At 40.9% G+C, this 17,630-nt stretch overlaps 1 protein-coding gene across 16 annotated transcripts in view; it reads right to left on the bottom strand.

Moving 5' to 3' along the window:
* ank2b (ankyrin 2b, neuronal) overlaps positions 1-17,630 on the bottom strand; it is a 124,513-nt gene that overhangs the window by 3,008 nt on the left and 103,875 nt on the right. For 9 of the 16 annotated variants that reach the window (XM_037535258.1, XM_037535277.1, XM_037535269.1 and 6 more), the window contains 5 exons: positions 1,947-2,036; positions 1,338-1,421; positions 834-998; positions 536-724; positions 309-400 (listed from right to left, as the gene is read on the bottom strand). In XM_037535258.1, the coding sequence (XP_037391155.1) occupies positions 309-400; positions 536-724; positions 834-998; positions 1,338-1,421; positions 1,947-2,036 (620 nt within the window). Of the gene's footprint in view, positions 1-308; positions 401-535; positions 725-833; positions 999-1,337; positions 1,422-1,946; positions 2,037-2,574; positions 3,802-4,203; position 17,630 lie in introns of those variants that run through there. The other 7 variants (XM_037535282.1, XM_017712450.2, XM_017712457.2 and 4 more) reach the window with 6 other exon arrangements.

Genomic DNA, 17,630 nt, shown 5'->3' on the forward strand with positions numbered 1-17,630 from the left:
ATCATCCCAGCCCTATATTTTCATACTGTGATGTCAAAGGCCTTTGAATAATAACTGATGCACTAGAAAAATGCTCCTGTACAATCTACTATATTAGTGAAAAGAGGTTAATTCTGTCATGGCTGTGCAGCAGCTATTCCCAATTAGGGCTTTTCAAAGCATTTTTCTGCTTTATTAATTCTCAAGCATGCTGATCAGGTGTTAAAGCTCTATATGTTAAATGATACCAGCAATATATTGTCCCCGAAATTAATGTAATATGTTATTCAGTGCCTATAAACCACACCAAATCAAGCCACTATCCAGACCTTCTGACCACAGATCCATCTTCCTTCACCATCTCTTTCTCCACTAAATGAGGCAAGTTGACTTTCTCAAAGCCCCCTACATAACTCAAAGCCTGGACATGACAAAATAAATATCAACGAAAGCACTTCAACTTTAAAAAATATATAAAGTATAATGTAAATTTAATTTGCTGTTTAAGATTGAGATAAGATTCAGAGCACCAAGCGCACACAGTTCAGCAACAAACCTTTTCAAAGTCATCTTTTGCTGAGGGGAGATCTGCTGACAACAAGGGATCACCGATTTGTTTTTCCATCCGCTCGCCCTGTACTACCATAGTTTTGATGACCTTGCTGACTTTCCGACCATGGACAGGCTCTACTTCAAATTCAGAGGCTGCTGCGCCTCCAACAGGTAATGGCTCGGAAAAGGTAACCTGAAATTTGGTTTTTAAATTACAATTGCAGCCCGTATCATGGCCAGGGCAGCATTTGATAATTTGCTTTGTCCAAAAGAATGAAAATCAATACTTAAAACACACACACCTCAGTCTGATCTCCGCCACTCCTCACTACTGTCCTCTTCACCACTTTGGAGAAGCTATCAGCCTCATCTACTGTGATAGCTTCTTGCTGACCTCCCTCCACCATCACTTCCTCTCGCTCCACTCCATCTGCTGACACATACTTGCGGATAATTTTCCTTGTGATCTGTTTGGACAGAGGAAAAGACATAAGGGTATCAATTTAGGTAGCAGACAAAAGTAAGGCTGTATGTACAAGTGTTTAGTGATTTGTTTGCTTTTTATTATCCCTGTGACATGTCCTTGCTGGTCAAAAAGGACAAAATCTTGGATATTGTACTTGCAAAATGTTTATCTGCACTATTCTACTATTAAGGATAGCTGGAATTTTAATTTGAAGTTTTCTGTCCTTTGCCACTAAGGGGACAGAAAGTGACATAAACCAGTGTTAACTGGAATGAAAAAAACAGGTGCAAAAATATAATTATGTAGTATTTATATAGTATCTAGTATCGTTACCATTTACCTTTTTAACTACTATGTTTCCATATTCATCAGTGTATTGCTCCTCTGTCACTGTCTGGGGGGGAATCTCAGGTATATCGTCTCCCTAGACCAAAGCAAAAGACAAGTGTTAACTCATGCTGTACAGTGGAGATGGAAACTGTATTACACAATGAAAAACATTTTTAAAAAATCACAGAGTGCAAAGTATTCAGTTTGTCCTCCGATGGTGTAATAAGCACAAAATAAGACATTTATATTTCTGTAGTCAAGAATCTTGCATAACATCAGCCAAGTACTGGTATTTACCAGTAACTAGCAGTGTTTCTAAAAAAAAAAAAAAAAAGAACTTTGACAAAACCCATGAGCAAGAGTCCTCAGTGCTGATAACAGTGCATGGTTGGATCCTATCTGAAGATAACCCCCCTCCTAAAAGAAAATAGCACCTGTTGAAAAATGACAAAGTTGCTTTGAACATGAGTGGTGTCAGACTGTTTGGAGGGAGTAAAGCAACAAGTATAATTACGTATGATCCATACTAACCTTTTAAAAAGGTCACACACACTTAAATTTAAAAAAAAAATTTTTTTAAATAATAATAATTTTATAACATGCACAGCTAACAAAATACCTGGATAATAACTCTGCGTCGCACTACTCGGGTGGTCAACACCTCTTCCTCTGAACTATCAGACAGCAAGCCTAGCTCCTCTGCTATATCCTGAGAGTTGGGTTGGAGATGCATTATTGGTATGGAATAAACTTCAGGCAAACTTGTATATATCTGCATATCACACCATGCAAAGCCAATGCACTGTTAAGGTTCTTTTCTTTCTCTTTTATTCCAAAGTGTGTTGTTCTCACAGCAAATCTTTTGTCCTTTAGAACAGGCTGAATGCTATGTAAGTATTATTTAGGTTAAAAGTACATGAATAAATGGCACTGTGGGAATCATAGTTAACCAAATGAATTTTAAGAACGTTAAGGGGGGAAACAGGCAATAAGGAATCAGATCCAGAAGCTACAGTCCATTCTATTCCAAGTCACTGTCACAAATAAACTGCATTATATAGTTTCATAGGTAATCATTCAATGTTCCACTCTGAAATATGTTGTTAAATTTGTGTGCAAGCAGACAAAAATTAAAAAAGGTCAACTTTTGCGCAGGTGAGGTTATTAGCTTGGGCCTTGGAATTGCTGCATTCTATCTGGGGAAACAAGCTGCTCAAGCCATAGTAGCACTCATGCTCAAGTCTTACCCTTCCTAGAGAATCATCGTCATCAAACTGGGCTTCCTCCCTGGGAGGTAGCTCTTCAGCAAAGGAGTGTTCATCTGCATAGCCATAAGGGTATGCTTCACCATGCTCACCTACATATTCATCCTCTGGTTCAAGAACAATGGGTAAATCGAGCTCCTCACTGTCCCAAGATATGGGACGTTGTCTATCCTCTTTTTCTTCATGTGTGCATTCTTTTCGCTTCAAGGTACCCGTCAAACAGTCAAAGTCTGGAGTGCTTGGTAAGGATGATGGTTCCTCAACTTGGTAAATGGCACCAGGCACATCTAAGAGCTCTCCCGATCTAATTTCTGGCTCAGATATATCTGAAAAAGTTTGTAGGCATTCAAAGAACTCTGGATCTGACTCTAAACTATCTGCATGGACAGAGAGTGGCTTGGCCTTCAGATCAAAACCCATCAGCCTTATGTCATCCATGGGTTCTGTGGATTGTTCAGATACCTCAAGCTCATGAGTCACTTCTTTGGAACTAGGAGCCAAAGCAGTTCTTGTAGAAGTCTTGTGAAGTGCTGCTAATGTGTTTTCAAATTCAGAAAGAACTTGCTGGAAGCCTGGAGAAAGCTGAAATGAGCCAATTGTTCTTGCAGGCTCATTTCCAGTGGATAGTGGTAAATCTGTAGATTGTGCTTGGTCAGAAAATGATTCGTTAAAGACAGGTGAGAGGGGACTCATGTCAGTTGGCGACACCACACTGCCTGGAGACTTTGAAAGCACATCGGTGTAATCAGGAGGGGCATAATCAAACCTTAAAATGGGTGAAGTAGAGCTGCTTAGATTAGGAGTCACTGTCCTGTGGGATTCTTGCATATAGAACTGGAAAGGAGCTGTATGTATTTGATACAATTCAGAGGTTGTCTTGGCTTGCTCAAGTGATTGCTTGAAAGGCTTATGATGTACACTTTCCAAATCAGAACTCAGAGATGTGTTTCTTTCTTGTATACTGGGTAGAGTCTTTGGGTCACTTGCAGGTGACTCTATGGCATCACTTGTTGAAGGGGATGCAGTTAGTTTCAGCCTTTGCTCTAAAATGGCCACATTACTACTATCTTGGACTGTTGATGAGCTGTCTTCATTGTCAGTGGCATCTCTAAGCAAAGTAGTAGAATAGGAGTCTCCTTGATTTAGTGTTAACCCTTCTATATGTTGTGCTCTGAAAGAAATATCCTTTTCTGAAAGTTCTTGCAGAGCCTGAAAGGGAATTGAATTTGAGCAAGAATTAAATCTATACTGTTGCACTGTTTACTCTAAAAGATCATGCATTGATAGATGTTTGCATTCTGTTCTTCCTCATGGTATTAATTTAATTATTTTTAGAGAACATAAAATCATATGAAAGGCAGTGAGAATTGTTTTACGACAAACCATGCATGCTTTTCCAGAAGCAGTAACACCTTTTGTAAGTTATCAATTTATGCTTTTCAGCATTCACAAAATCCACACTGATCAAGGCCTCTTTGATTAGGATAGATTTGTTAGTAGATCCAGAAAAACAAAAACCAATCCTTCCATCATGTTGTTATGAAAGTTACAGGATTACTCCAGGGTGGCAAACTGTGACTGAAGTACAGTAACATGCTAAGCCTCTCTTACCCTTGCCTTGGTCTGCTGACAGGCTAGTTGAGTAGCATAGTCAGATTTATCTTCAAGATCCTGCTTGTCCTGAAACTCCAATTCCTGTTTGGCCATCCTCATTCCATGACTGTCTTCTTGGGTGCTTATAAGGACTTTACAGACTTCATCTACAGATGTTCTCTTGACTTCCATGTTTGCTGAATCAGCTTCAGTATTCTTTGTCCCTTGTTCTGGTTCTAAGACAAATTCATGACAGGTGGCTAGTGGTTTGCTTTCACTATTTAGGTCTTCACTGAAAGGCCTCTGGAACCCTGCTGGAGGTTCTGAATTTGTGTAGTCTGGTTCCGAGATGGTCTCAGTTTGTGATCCACATTGTTCAGTATGGAGCAATGCGACATCCCTTGCGCCATGAGGTGTATTGCCCTGTTTTACCACTTTATCTAAAAACACTATCAATGCTGGACTTGTTTTTTCAACAAAATCTTTGCCCCATGTTTCAGATGTTACGGACTCAGGGGATTCTGGGCGGATATCACTGTCGAGTATCAGAGAATCTGACTTTTCCTTAATACGTTCATCACTTGTTTGATTATTATATTCATGGGATATGGTTAAACTCTTATGTGAACACTTAGTAATTTGTGAAGTACCAAGAGCAGCAGATGGTACCTTATAATCATCTTGATCAATGATGCCATGAGGCTTGTCCATTTTGCAAGTCTGGACAACTTCCATTCTACATCCAGTATACTCAAACACACCTGTTTTAGGGGAGTATGTTTCACCCTTGTATTGGGGGTCATATATGTTAGATCTAAGATTAAAAGGAATGGCTTTGTAGACAAGTTTGTATTCTGGAACCATTTTGACAGCCTCTTGGAACAGATGACTAGTCATAGTTTCAGATGCGGTCTGGTTTTCACTTTTTGAAAGGTCAATGTCTTTTACAGGGACTGGTGTAACATTTGTAATCACTGTTTGTGACTGGGATAGCTGTCTGTCCTCCAATGATGCTACTGCATCCTGTTTCATTCGCTCAAACATAGATATAGGTGAATCTAAGGAAGGAGGCTGGTGTTCATTAACAGATTGGGTCGCATCAGGAGATGACGTTCCAAAAATGTCCAAATCACATTTTTTTTCTGAAATGGCAGGCCTAAGTCTACATGATTCATATCCAGAAAATGTTAGTGTATTCTCAGGGAAAGATGATCTGAATTCTGGAATAGGTGAGTCAGGTGATAATGATCTACTCTGATTTAATGATCCCACTGAATCCGGTGATACTGGCCTCTGCTCAACAGTGAACAAGTCTCCAAGGAAACATTCATATTCTGTAGATTCTGAACACACTGACATAGGCGAACACGATCTATACCCAGTAACTGGCAAAGACCTCTCTGGGAAAGCTGTTCTGAATTCTGGGACAGGTGAGTCAGGTGATAATGGTCTATTCTCATTTGCTGATGCCATTGAATCAGGTGATGATGACCTGTGGCAAAAAGCCTCATCTGTGAAAACACCTAAATCATAATCTGTATCTGATGCCAGGGACTCAAGAGAGGATGATCTGTGTTGTATTACTGGCACTAACTCACAGAACAGTGTTGAGTACTGTAGTATGGGTGAATCTGGAGACATCTGTCTATGTTTGCTAACCGAATCTGGTGACTCTGGCCTCTGATCTACAGTGAACAAGTCTCCAAGAAAACATTCATATTCTGTAGATTCTGAACATACAAATTCAGGTGAGCAGGGTCTATATCCAGAAACTGGCAAAGAACTCTCTGGGAAAGCTCTTCTGAATTCTGGGACAGGTGAGTCGGGTGATAGTGGTCTACTCTCATTTGCTGATGCCATTGAATCAGGTGATGATGACCTGTGGCAAGAAGCCTCATCTGTAAAATCACCTAAATCATAATCTGTGTCTGACGCCAGGGACTCAAGAGAGGATGATCTGTGTCCTATTACTGGGACTAACTCACACAACAATGCCGAGTATTGTGGAATTGGGGAATCTGGAGACAACGACCTACTTCTGCAAACAGAATCTGGTGAAGATTGTTTACTGTCTGATAATAAGTTCATTGACCCAGGTGACATAGGCCTGTATTCAGGAATGGAATCTGGGGAAAGTGGTCTATCTTCAACTTCTGATACAAATGAATCTGGTGACTCTGGCCTCTCCTCAAGAGTGAAACAGTCTTCAAAACAAGATTCATATTCTGTAGATTCTGAGCACACAGATTCAGGTGAACATGATCTATATCCAGAAACTGGAATTGCATTATCTGGGAAAGATGACCTTAACTCTGGAACCGGTGAATCAGGTGATAGTGGTCTACTCTCATCTACTGATGCAATTGAATCAGGTGATGATGGTCTTTGATAAGAAGCCTCATCTGTAACATTTAATTCATAATCTGTATCTGATGCCAGGGACTCCAGAGAGGACCATCTTTGTCCTATAAATGGCGCTACCTCACAAAACAATGCTAAGTACTGTGGTATGGGTGATTCTGGAGACAATGGTCTACATTCACTAACCGAATCTGGTGACTCAGGCCTCTGATCTACAGTGAACAAGTCTCCAAGAAAACATTCATATTTTGTAGATTCTGAACACATAGATTCAGGTGAGCATGATCTATATCCAGAAATTAGAAGTGTATTCTCAGGAAATAATGATGTGAATTCTGAAATGGGCGAATCAGGTGACAATGGTCTACTATTATCTGCTGATGCAATTGATTCAGGTGATAAGGGTCTATGACACAATGCTGCACCTGGGAGTACATTTAACTTATCATCTGTATCTGATGCCAGGGACTCAAGAGAGGACCATCTGTGTCCTATAAATGGCGCTACCTCATGCAACAATGCTGAGTACTGTGGTATGGGTGAATCTGGAGACAATGGTCTACATTCACTAACCGAATCTGGTGACTCAGGCCTCTGATCTACAGTGAACAAGTCTCTAAGAAAACATTCATATTCGGTAGATTCTGAACACACAGATTCAGGTGAGCATGGTCTATATCCAGAAACTGGCAAAGAACACTCTGGGAAAGCTGTTCTGAAGTTTGGGACAGGTGAGTCAGGTGATAGTGGTCTACTTTCATTTGCTGATGCCATTGAATCAGGTGATGATGACCTGTGGCAAAAAGCCTCATCTGTAAAATCACCTAAATCACCTAAATCATAATCTGTGTCTGACGCCAGGGACTCAAGAGAGGATGATCTGTGTCCTATTACTGGGACTAACTCACACAACAATGCCGAGTATTGTGGAATTGGGGAATCTGGAGACAATGAACTACTTCTGCTAACAAAATCTGGCGAAGATCCTCTAATGTCTGATAAAAAGTTAATTGACCCAGGTGACATAGGCCTGTATTCAGGAATGGAATCTGGGGAAAGTGGTCTATCTTCAACTTCTGATACAAATGAATCTGGTGACTCTGGCCTCTCCTCAAGAGTGAAACATTCTTCAAAACAAGATTCATATTCTGTAGGTTCTGAACACACAGAATCAGGTGAACATGACCTATATCCAGAAACTGGAATTGCATTATCTGGGAAAGATGATCTAAACTCTGGAACAGGTGAATCAGGTGATAGTGGTCTACTCTCACCTACTGATGCCATTGAATCAGGTGATGATGGTCTTTGATAAGAAGCTGCATCTGTAACAACATTTAATTCATAATCTGTATCTGATGCCAGGGACTCAAGAGAGGACCATCTGTGTCCTATAAATGGCGCTACCTCATGCAACAATGCTGAGTACTGTGGTATGGGTGAATCTGGAGACAATGGTCTACATTCACTAACCGAATCTGGTGACTCAGGCCTCTGATCTACAGTGAACAAGTCTCTAAGAAAACATTCATATTCGGTAGATTCTGAACACACAGATTCAGGTGAGCATGGTCTATATCCAGAAACTGGCAAAGAACACTCTGGGAAAGCTGTTCTGAAGTTTGGGACAGGTGAGTCAGGTGATAGTGGTCTACTCTCATTTGCTGATGCCATTGAATCAGGTGATGATGACCTGTGGCAAAAAGCCTCATCTGTAAAATCACCTAAATCACCTAAATCATAATCTGTGTCTGACGCTAGGGACTCAAGAGAGGATGATCTGTGTCCTATTACTGGGACTAACTCACACAACAATGCCGAGTATTGTGGAATTGGGGAATCTGGAGACAATGAACTACTTCTGCTCACAAAATCTGGCGAAGATCCTCTAATGTCTGATAAAAAGTTAATTGACCCAGGTGACATAGGCCTGTATTCAGGAATGGAATCTGGGGAAAGTGGTCTATCTTCAACTTCTGATACAAATGAATCTGGTGACTCTGGCCTCTCCTCAAGAGTGAAACATTCTTCAAAACAAGATTCATATTCTGTAGGTTCTGAACACACAGAATCAGGTGAACATGACCTATATCCAGAAACTGGAATTGCATTATCTGGGAAAGATGATCTAAACTCTGGAACAGGTGAATCAGGTGATAGTGGTCTACTCTCACCTACTGATGCCATTGAATCAGGTGATGATGGTCTTTGATAAGAAGCTGCATCTGTAACAACATTTAATTCATAATCTGTATCTGATGCCAGGGACTCAAGAGAGGACCATCTGTGTCCTATAAATGGCGCTACCTCATGCAACAATGCTGAGTACTGTGGTATGGGTGAATCTGGAGACAATGGTCTACATTCACTAACCGAATCTGGTGACTCAGGCCTCTGATCTACAGTGAACAAGTCTCTAAGAAAACATTCATATTCGGTAGATTCTGAACACACAGATTCAGGTGAGCATGGTCTATATCCAGAAACTGGCAAAGAACACTCTGGGAAAGCTGTTCTGAAGTTTGGGACAGGTGAGTCAGGTGATAGTGGTCTACTCTCATTTGCTGATGCCATTGAATCAGGTGATGATGACCTGTGGCAAAAAGCCTCATCTGTAAAATCACCTAAATCACCTAAATCATAATCTGTGTCTGACGCTAGGGACTCAAGAGAGGATGATCTGTGTCCTATTACTGGGACTAACTCACACAACAATGCCGAGTATTGTGGAATTGGGGAATCTGGAGACAATGAACTACTTCTGCTCACAAAATCTGGCGAAGATCCTCTAATGTCTGATAAAAAGTTAATTGACCCAGGTGACATAGGCCTGTATTCAGGAATGGAATCTGGGGAAAGTGGTCTATCTTCAACTTCTGATACAAATGAATCTGGTGACTCTGGCCTCTCCTCAAGAGTGAAACATTCTTCAAAACAAGATTCATATTCTGTAGGTTCTGAACACACAGAATCAGGTGAACATGACCTATATCCAGAAACTGGAATTGCATTATCTGGGAAAGATGATCTAAACTCTGGAACAGGTGAATCAGGTGATAGTGGTCTACTCTCACCTACTGATGCCATTGAATCAGGTGATGATGGTCTTTGATAAGAAGCTGCATCTGTAACAACATTTAATTCATAATCTGTATCTGATGCCAGGGACTCAAGAGAGGACCATCTGTGTCCTATAAATGGCGCTACCTCATGCAACAATGCTGAGTACTGTGGTATGGGTGAATCTGGAGACAATGGTCTACATTCACTAACCGAATCTGGTGACTCAGGCCTCTGATCTACAGTGAACAAGTCTCCAAGAAAACATTCATATTTTGTAGATTCTGAACACACAGATTCAGGTGAGCATGGTCTATATCCAGAAACAGGCAGAGAACACTCTGGGAAAGCTGTTCTGAATTCTGGGACAGGTGAGTCAGGTGATAGTGGTCTATTTTTATTTGCTGATGCCATTGAATCAGGCGATGATGGCCTTTGACAAAAAGCCTCATCTGTAAAATCACCTAAATCACCTAAATCATAATCTGTGTCTGACGCCAGGGACTCAAGAGAGGATGATCTGTGTCCTATTACTGGGACTAACTCACACAACAATGCCGAGTATTGTGGAATTGGGGAATCTGGAGACAATGAACTACTTCTGCTAACAAAATCTGGCGAAGATCCTCTAATGTCTGATAAAAAGTTCATTGACCCAGGTGACATAGGCCTGTATTCAGGAATGGAATCTGGGGAAAGTGGTCTATCTTCAACTTCTGATACAAATGAATCTGGTGACTCTGGCCTCTCCTCAAGAGTGAAACATTCTTCAAAACAAGATTCATATTCTGTAGGTTCTGAACACACAGAATCAGGTGAACATGACCTATATCCAGAAACTGGAATTGCATTATCTGGGAAAGATGATCTAAACTCTGGAACAGGTGAATCAGGTGATAGTGGTCTACTCTCACCTACTGATGCCATTGAATCAGGTGATGATGGTCTTTGATAAGAAGCTGCATCTGTAACAACATTTAATTCATAATCTGTATCTGATGCCAGGGACTCAAGAGAGGACCATCTGTGTCCTATAAATGGCGCTACCTCATGCAACAATGCTGAGTACTGTGGTATGGGTGAATCTGGAGACAATGGTCTACATTCACTAACCGAATCTGGTGACTCAGGCCTCTGATCTACAGTGAACAAGTCTCTAAGAAAACATTCATATTCGGTAGATTCTGAACACACAGATTCAGGTGAGCATGGTCTATATCCAGAAACTGGCAAAGAACACTCTGGGAAAGCTGTTCTGAAGTTTGGGACAGGTGAGTCAGGTGATAGTGGTCTACTCTCATTTGCTGATGCCATTGAATCAGGTGATGATGACCTGTGGCAAAAAGCCTCATCTGTAAAATCACCTAAATCACCTAAATCATAATCTGTGTCTGACGCTAGGGACTCAAGAGAGGATGATCTGTGTCCTATTACTGGGACTAACTCACACAACAATGCCGAGTATTGTGGAATTGGGGAATCTGGAGACAATGAACTACTTCTGCTCACAAAATCTGGCGAAGATCCTCTAATGTCTGATAAAAAGTTAATTGACCCAGGTGACATAGGCCTGTATTCAGGAATGGAATCTGGGGAAAGTGGTCTATCTTCAACTTCTGATACAAATGAATCTGGTGACTCTGGCCTCTCCTCAAGAGTGAAACATTCTTCAAAACAAGATTCATATTCTGTAGGTTCTGAACACACAGAATCAGGTGAACATGACCTATATCCAGAAACTGGAATTGCATTATCTGGGAAAGATGATCTAAACTCTGGAACAGGTGAATCAGGTGATAGTGGTCTACTCTCACCTACTGATGCCATTGAATCAGGTGATGATGGTCTTTGATAAGAAGCTGCATCTGTAACAACATTTAATTCATAATCTGTATCTGATGCCAGGGACTCAAGAGAGGACCATCTGTGTCCTATAAATGGCGCTACCTCATGCAACAATGCTGAGTACTGTGGTATGGGTGAATCTGGAGACAATGGTCTACATTCACTAACCGAATCTGGTGACTCAGGCCTCTGATCTACAGTGAACAAGTCTCCAAGAAAACATTCATATTTTGTAGATTCTGAACACACAGATTCAGGTGAGCATGGTCTATATCCAGAAACAGGCAGAGAACACTCTGGGAAAGCTGTTCTGAATTCTGGGACAGGTGAGTCAGGTGATAGTGGTCTATTTTTATTTGCTGATGCCATTGAATCAGGCGATGATGGCCTTTGACAAAAAGCCTCATCTGTAAAATCACCTAAATCACCTAAATCATAATCTGTGTCTGACGCCAGGGACTCAAGAGAGGATGATCTGTGTCCTATTACTGGGACTAACTCACACAACAATGCCGAGTATTGTGGAATTGGGGAATCTGGAGACAATGAACTACTTCTGCTAACAAAATCTGGCGAAGATCCTCTAATGTCTGATAAAAAGTTCATTGACCCAGGTGACATAGGCCTGTATTCAGGAATGGAATCTGGGGAAAGTGGTCTATCTTCAACTTCTGATACAAATGAATCTGGTGACTCTGGCCTCTCCTCAAGAGTGAAACATTCTTCAAAACAAGATTCATATTCTGTAGGTTCTGAACACACAGAATCAGGTGAACATGACCTATATCCAGAAACTGGAATTGCATTATCTGGGAAAGATGATCTAAACTCTGGAACAGGTGAATCAGGTGATAGTGGTCTACTCTCACCTACTGATGCCATTGAATCAGGTGATGATGGTCTTTGATAAGAAGCTGCATCTGTAACAACATTTAATTCATAATCTGTATCTGATGCCAGGGACTCAAGAGAGGACCATCTGTGTCCTATAAATGGCGCTACCTCATGCAACAATGCTGAGTACTGTGGTATGGGTGAATCTGGAGACAATGGTCTACATTCACTAACCGAATCTGGTGACTCAGGCCTCTGATCTACAGTGAACAAGTCTCCAAGAAAACATTCATATTTTGTAGATTCTGAACACACAGATTCAGGTGAGCATGGTCTATATCCAGAAACAGGCAGAGAACACTCTGGGAAAGCTGTTCTGAATTCTGGGACAGGTGAGTCAGGTGATAGTGGTCTATTTTTATTTGCTGATGCCATTGAATCAGGCGATGATGGCCTTTGACAAAAAGCCTCATCTGTAAAATCACCTAAATCACCTAAATCATAATCTGTGTCTGACGCCAGGGACTCAAGAGAGGATGATCTGTGTCCTATTACTGGGACTAACTCACACAACAATGCCGAGTATTGTGGAATTGGGGAATCTGGAGACAATGAACTACTTCTGCTAACAAAATCTGGCGAAGATCCTCTAATGTCTGATAAAAAGTTAATTGACCCAGGTGACATAGGCCTGTATTCAGGAATGGAATCTGGGGAAAGTGGTCTATCTTCAACTTCTGATACAAATGAATCTTGTGACTCTGGCCTCTCCTCAAGAGTGATACATTCTTCAAAACAAGATTCATATTCTGTAGGTTCTGAACACACAGAATCAGGTGAACATGACCTATATCCAGAAACTGGAATTGCATTATCTGGGAAAGATGATCTAAACTCTGGAACAGGTGAATCAGGTGATAGTGGTCTACTCTCACCTACTGATGCCATTGAATCAGGTGATGATGGTCTTTGATAAGAAGCTGCATCTGTAACAACATTTAATTTATAATCTGTATCTGATGCCAGGGACTCAAGAGAGGACCATCTGTGTCCTATAAATGGCGCTACCTCATGCAACAATGCTGAGTACTGTGGTATGGGTGAATCTGGAGACAATGGTCTACATTCACTAACCGAATCTGGTGACTCAGGCCTCTGATCTACAGTGAACAAGTCTCCAAGAAAACATTCATATTTTGTAGATTCTGAACACACAGATTCAGGTGAGCATGGTCTATATCCAGAAACTGGCAAAGAACTTTCTGTGAAAGATATTCTGAATTCTGGGACAGGTGAGTCAGGTGATAGTGGTCTACTCTCATTTGCTGATGCTATTGAATCAGGTGATGATGACCTATGACAAAAAGCCATATCAGTGAAAACACCTAAATCATAATCTGTGTCTGACGCCAGGGACTCGAGAGAGGATGATCTGTGTCTTATTACTGGCACTACCTCATACAACATCAATGTTGAGTAATGTGGTATTGGTGAGTCTGGAGACAATGGTCTATATTCACTAACTGAGTCTGGAGAAGATCCTCTAGTGTCTGAAGGTGAGCTCATAGACTCAGGCGATATAGGCCTGTATTCAGGGATGGAGTCTGGGGAAAGAGGTCTATCTTCAACGTCTAATACAAATGAATCTGGTGATTCTGGCCTTTGCTCTGCAGTTACAAAGTCTTCAAGAACACCATCATATTCTGTAGATTCTGAACTCACTGATTCACTTGAACATGATCTATATCCAGAAACTGGAAGCACAGTCTCAGGGAAAGACGATCTAAATTCTGGAATAGGTGAATCAGTTGATAATAGACTAAATTCATCTGCCATTGTCATTGAATCAGGTGATGAAAGTCTATAAGAAGAAGGTGCATCTGTAAGAACATTTAAGTCATAATCTGTATCTGATGCCAGAGACTCAAGAGAGGATGATCTGTGTCCTATCACTGGCACTAACTCAAACAACAATGTTGAGAACTGTGGTGTTGGGGAATCTGGAGATGATGGTCTACATTCACTAACTGAATCTGGTGAGAATCCTCTGGTGTCTGATAATAGGGTCATAGACTCGGGTGACCTAGGCCTATATTCAGAGATGGAGTCTGGGGAAAATGGTCTATCTTCGACTTCTGATACAAAAGAATCGGGTGACTCTGGTCTCTTCTCAGCAGTAAACAAATCTCCAAGAACATTTTCATATTCTATAGATTCTGAACACAGTGAGTCAGGTGAACATGATCTATATCCAGAAATTGGCAAAGAACTCTCTGGGAAAGATGTTCTGAATTCTGGAATAGGTGAGTCAGGTGATAATGGTCTGCGATCTCCAGATGCTATTGACTGGGGAGATGATGGTCTACAATAAGTCACTGTTAATTGATCAGCTGTCATATCATATTCTTCCTCTGTTATGGCAGATTCCGGTGTTAATGATCTGTCTCCTGTGATTGACATGTCTGGTTCAAAATACATGCATACATACTGAGGTACTGGTGAGTCTGGTGATAATGCCCTAAGCTCATCCACTGATGCTGTTGATTCAGGAGAGGATGTTCTTAAATGTTCAAGAAATATCAGTGATTCAGGAGTCATAGGTTTATATTCATTCACTGGCTCAAGTGAAAGAGGATGACTCTCAAATTCAGACTTAATTGCTTCACTGTTAAAACAGTGCTCTACCAGAAGGGAGTACTGCTTATATGCTTTGGTCAATGGTTCACTAACAGGAGAATACTGTTCTGTGAGAGTCGAGTCAAGTTCTTTTGGACAAGGCAAAGAATAAAGAGGACCTTGTGCGATAGCAGAGCTTGATGCCACATTTGGTGAACTTGGACTATACTCAAAAACACCTGGCTTAGGGCAAAATGTTTCACCTTTATACTGTGGATCATATATATTCCTCATAAGATTATTTAGAACATGTTTAAAAACAAGCTTGTATTTAGCTGTGGGTGATGAATCTAATGACTGTTCTATGGGTGTAGATGTTAGGGGTTGTGCAAAAAGAGCCTGATGTTCAGGAACTACTGATTCTGATAATTTTGGTAAATGCACTTTGTTCTCACCAAACTCCTGTTTAACAGCAGTTATATTTATATCTTGTACTTCCTGATGTGAGGATCTTGTACATGGGACTACAGTTATGTTCATTGCACAAGAAGCTTGATTTGTTAACTCAGAAATGAATGGCTTGACAGTATATCCCACGTCTGTTTTTTGTTTGTTTACATCTAGTTCTGAACGCTGCTTTGGGAGGTTTTCTGTTGATTTTTCAGAAGCCTTCAAAATCTGCCTACTTGAGAGGATCATAGAATCAGTCACAGAGTCATGACTCAACATACTCCCTGAAATTATTTCATTTGAGTTATCAGTTTCTGAAATCTTGGACTCTAGAGACTGTGTCTTTAGTGCACTTTGTGGGACCTTGGGATCAAAGCTGGAACAGACAATATCTGATAATCCCATTTCAAGTGATGGTGGTTTTTGGATTAATGAAATGTCATAATCAGACATGGTTTGTCTATATGCAGGTACTGGTGAATAAGATGAAAATGGTCTATGGACATTTACGGATGATACTAATTCAGGTGATGATGGTCGGTCCTCAGACAGTACTGCTATGGGTGATATCGGCCTATAATCTCTGTCTGAAAGATCTGACTCAGGTGAGTTAGATATATATCCTCCTACAGATGTATGTAGTTCACACACTGCTGAAGTACAGTGTGGTATTGGAGAATCAGGTGAAAGAGGTCTATGTTCATGTACAGACGCTAATGATTCAGGTGATGAAGGTCGACTTTCTAGGGGTGATACTACTGGTGGAACAAAATCATATTCTCTGTCTGAAAAATCTGTCTCGGGTGACACAGATCTACATTCTTTTGTAGGCATGGCCAATTGACATACGTTTTGAACAAAGCTCGGTAGAGGTGAATCAGGTGAAAGCACCATCCATTCATTCACTGATACTACTGATTCAGGAGATGATTGTCTACCCTCAAACAACCACTCTAATGACAGCTCAGGGTCTACATCTGAAATCTCGGACTGGGATGATGATGATAGGTATTCTTTTACATGCCCTAAAAAGTCAAATACCTCTGGTGTAAAACTAGGTACTGGTGAATCCAAAGAAAGTGAGATATACTCATTCAAAGATCCTGTTGCCTCAGGGGATGAAGGCATATCAATCAAGATATCAGCATTACTCCAATGATCATACTCTGAACCCTTCTCAGGGGACGTTTCTCTGTCTAAGCTTTCAGAATGAAAGGATACAGAAGATAAGGATTCATTCGATTCAGGAGTAACAGATCTAAACTCAATCATTGATCCTGGTGAAATTGGTCTATTTGTTTCATCAAAAACCATTAAATAAGATGTCCGTGGTATGAACTGAGTATCTGACACATGCATGGATGAGTACTGTTCATTGCCTGTACCACCAGAAGTTCTACATTCTTCAACATACACTGTGAATACAGGTGTTTCATGTTCACAAACTGGTGGTAGAGGTGAAAGTGGTCTGAAATCAGGTAAAGGAGAGTCAGGAGAGAGTAGTACCTGATCAGTACCTGATGCTACAGATTCAGGAGAACTTGCTCTTATTTCAGCCATTAATGCACATGAGTCAAGTGAATCTGATCTGTAATGGTAATCAAATGATATTGGTGAATCTATAGGCAGTGAGACTGCAGATTCAGGTGACGTGGGTCGACATTCATGTATAGGCATTTCCAGGTCAGCTACATATTCAGATCCAGAATCGGGTGATGATCTATACTCTGTTTGTGATATATGAACTGTTGTAAAAGATGTACAGCCTGATAGCTGTGCTGATTTCATACTACTTTGTACAGGTGTGGAGCTTTGGGTTGCTGTTTTGGACGATACTGTTGCTTTGAATTGGTCTTCTGTGGTACTAAAATTGAAAGATTCAGGTTGTGATAAAAGAGGTATCTGCCCAGTTTTTGAGTCAAGTGACATCTGAGTATGTGCAGAAAGGACAGTGCTCACTGTAACATCAGCCTCACATCCAGAGGACAACTGTTCTGGTGGTGTATTACAAACTGTCTGAATAAAGTTTTGCACTTGCTCCTTGCTTGCGACATTTGTGTCCACAGGCTCTGAGGATGGCCTAACTGGAAAGAGATTTGGTTTGGATGTCAACTCAGGTGACTCAAGAGCAATCCAATTAGCATCAGTGACTATGGATGAGTTTGAGGCCTCTGCTGAGTTTACATGTTTGGCATGAAGGGAACCATCCATTGCAGAAACATAGTCTCCACCAAAGAGGGTTCTATAGAACTTGTCAGAAATTTCCTCAACATGGCGCT

Source organism: Pygocentrus nattereri, chromosome 2, assembly GCF_015220715.1.
Source record: "Pygocentrus nattereri isolate fPygNat1 chromosome 2, fPygNat1.pri, whole genome shotgun sequence".
In the NCBI taxonomy this organism is placed as follows: domain Eukaryota; kingdom Metazoa; phylum Chordata; class Actinopteri; order Characiformes; family Serrasalmidae; genus Pygocentrus; species Pygocentrus nattereri.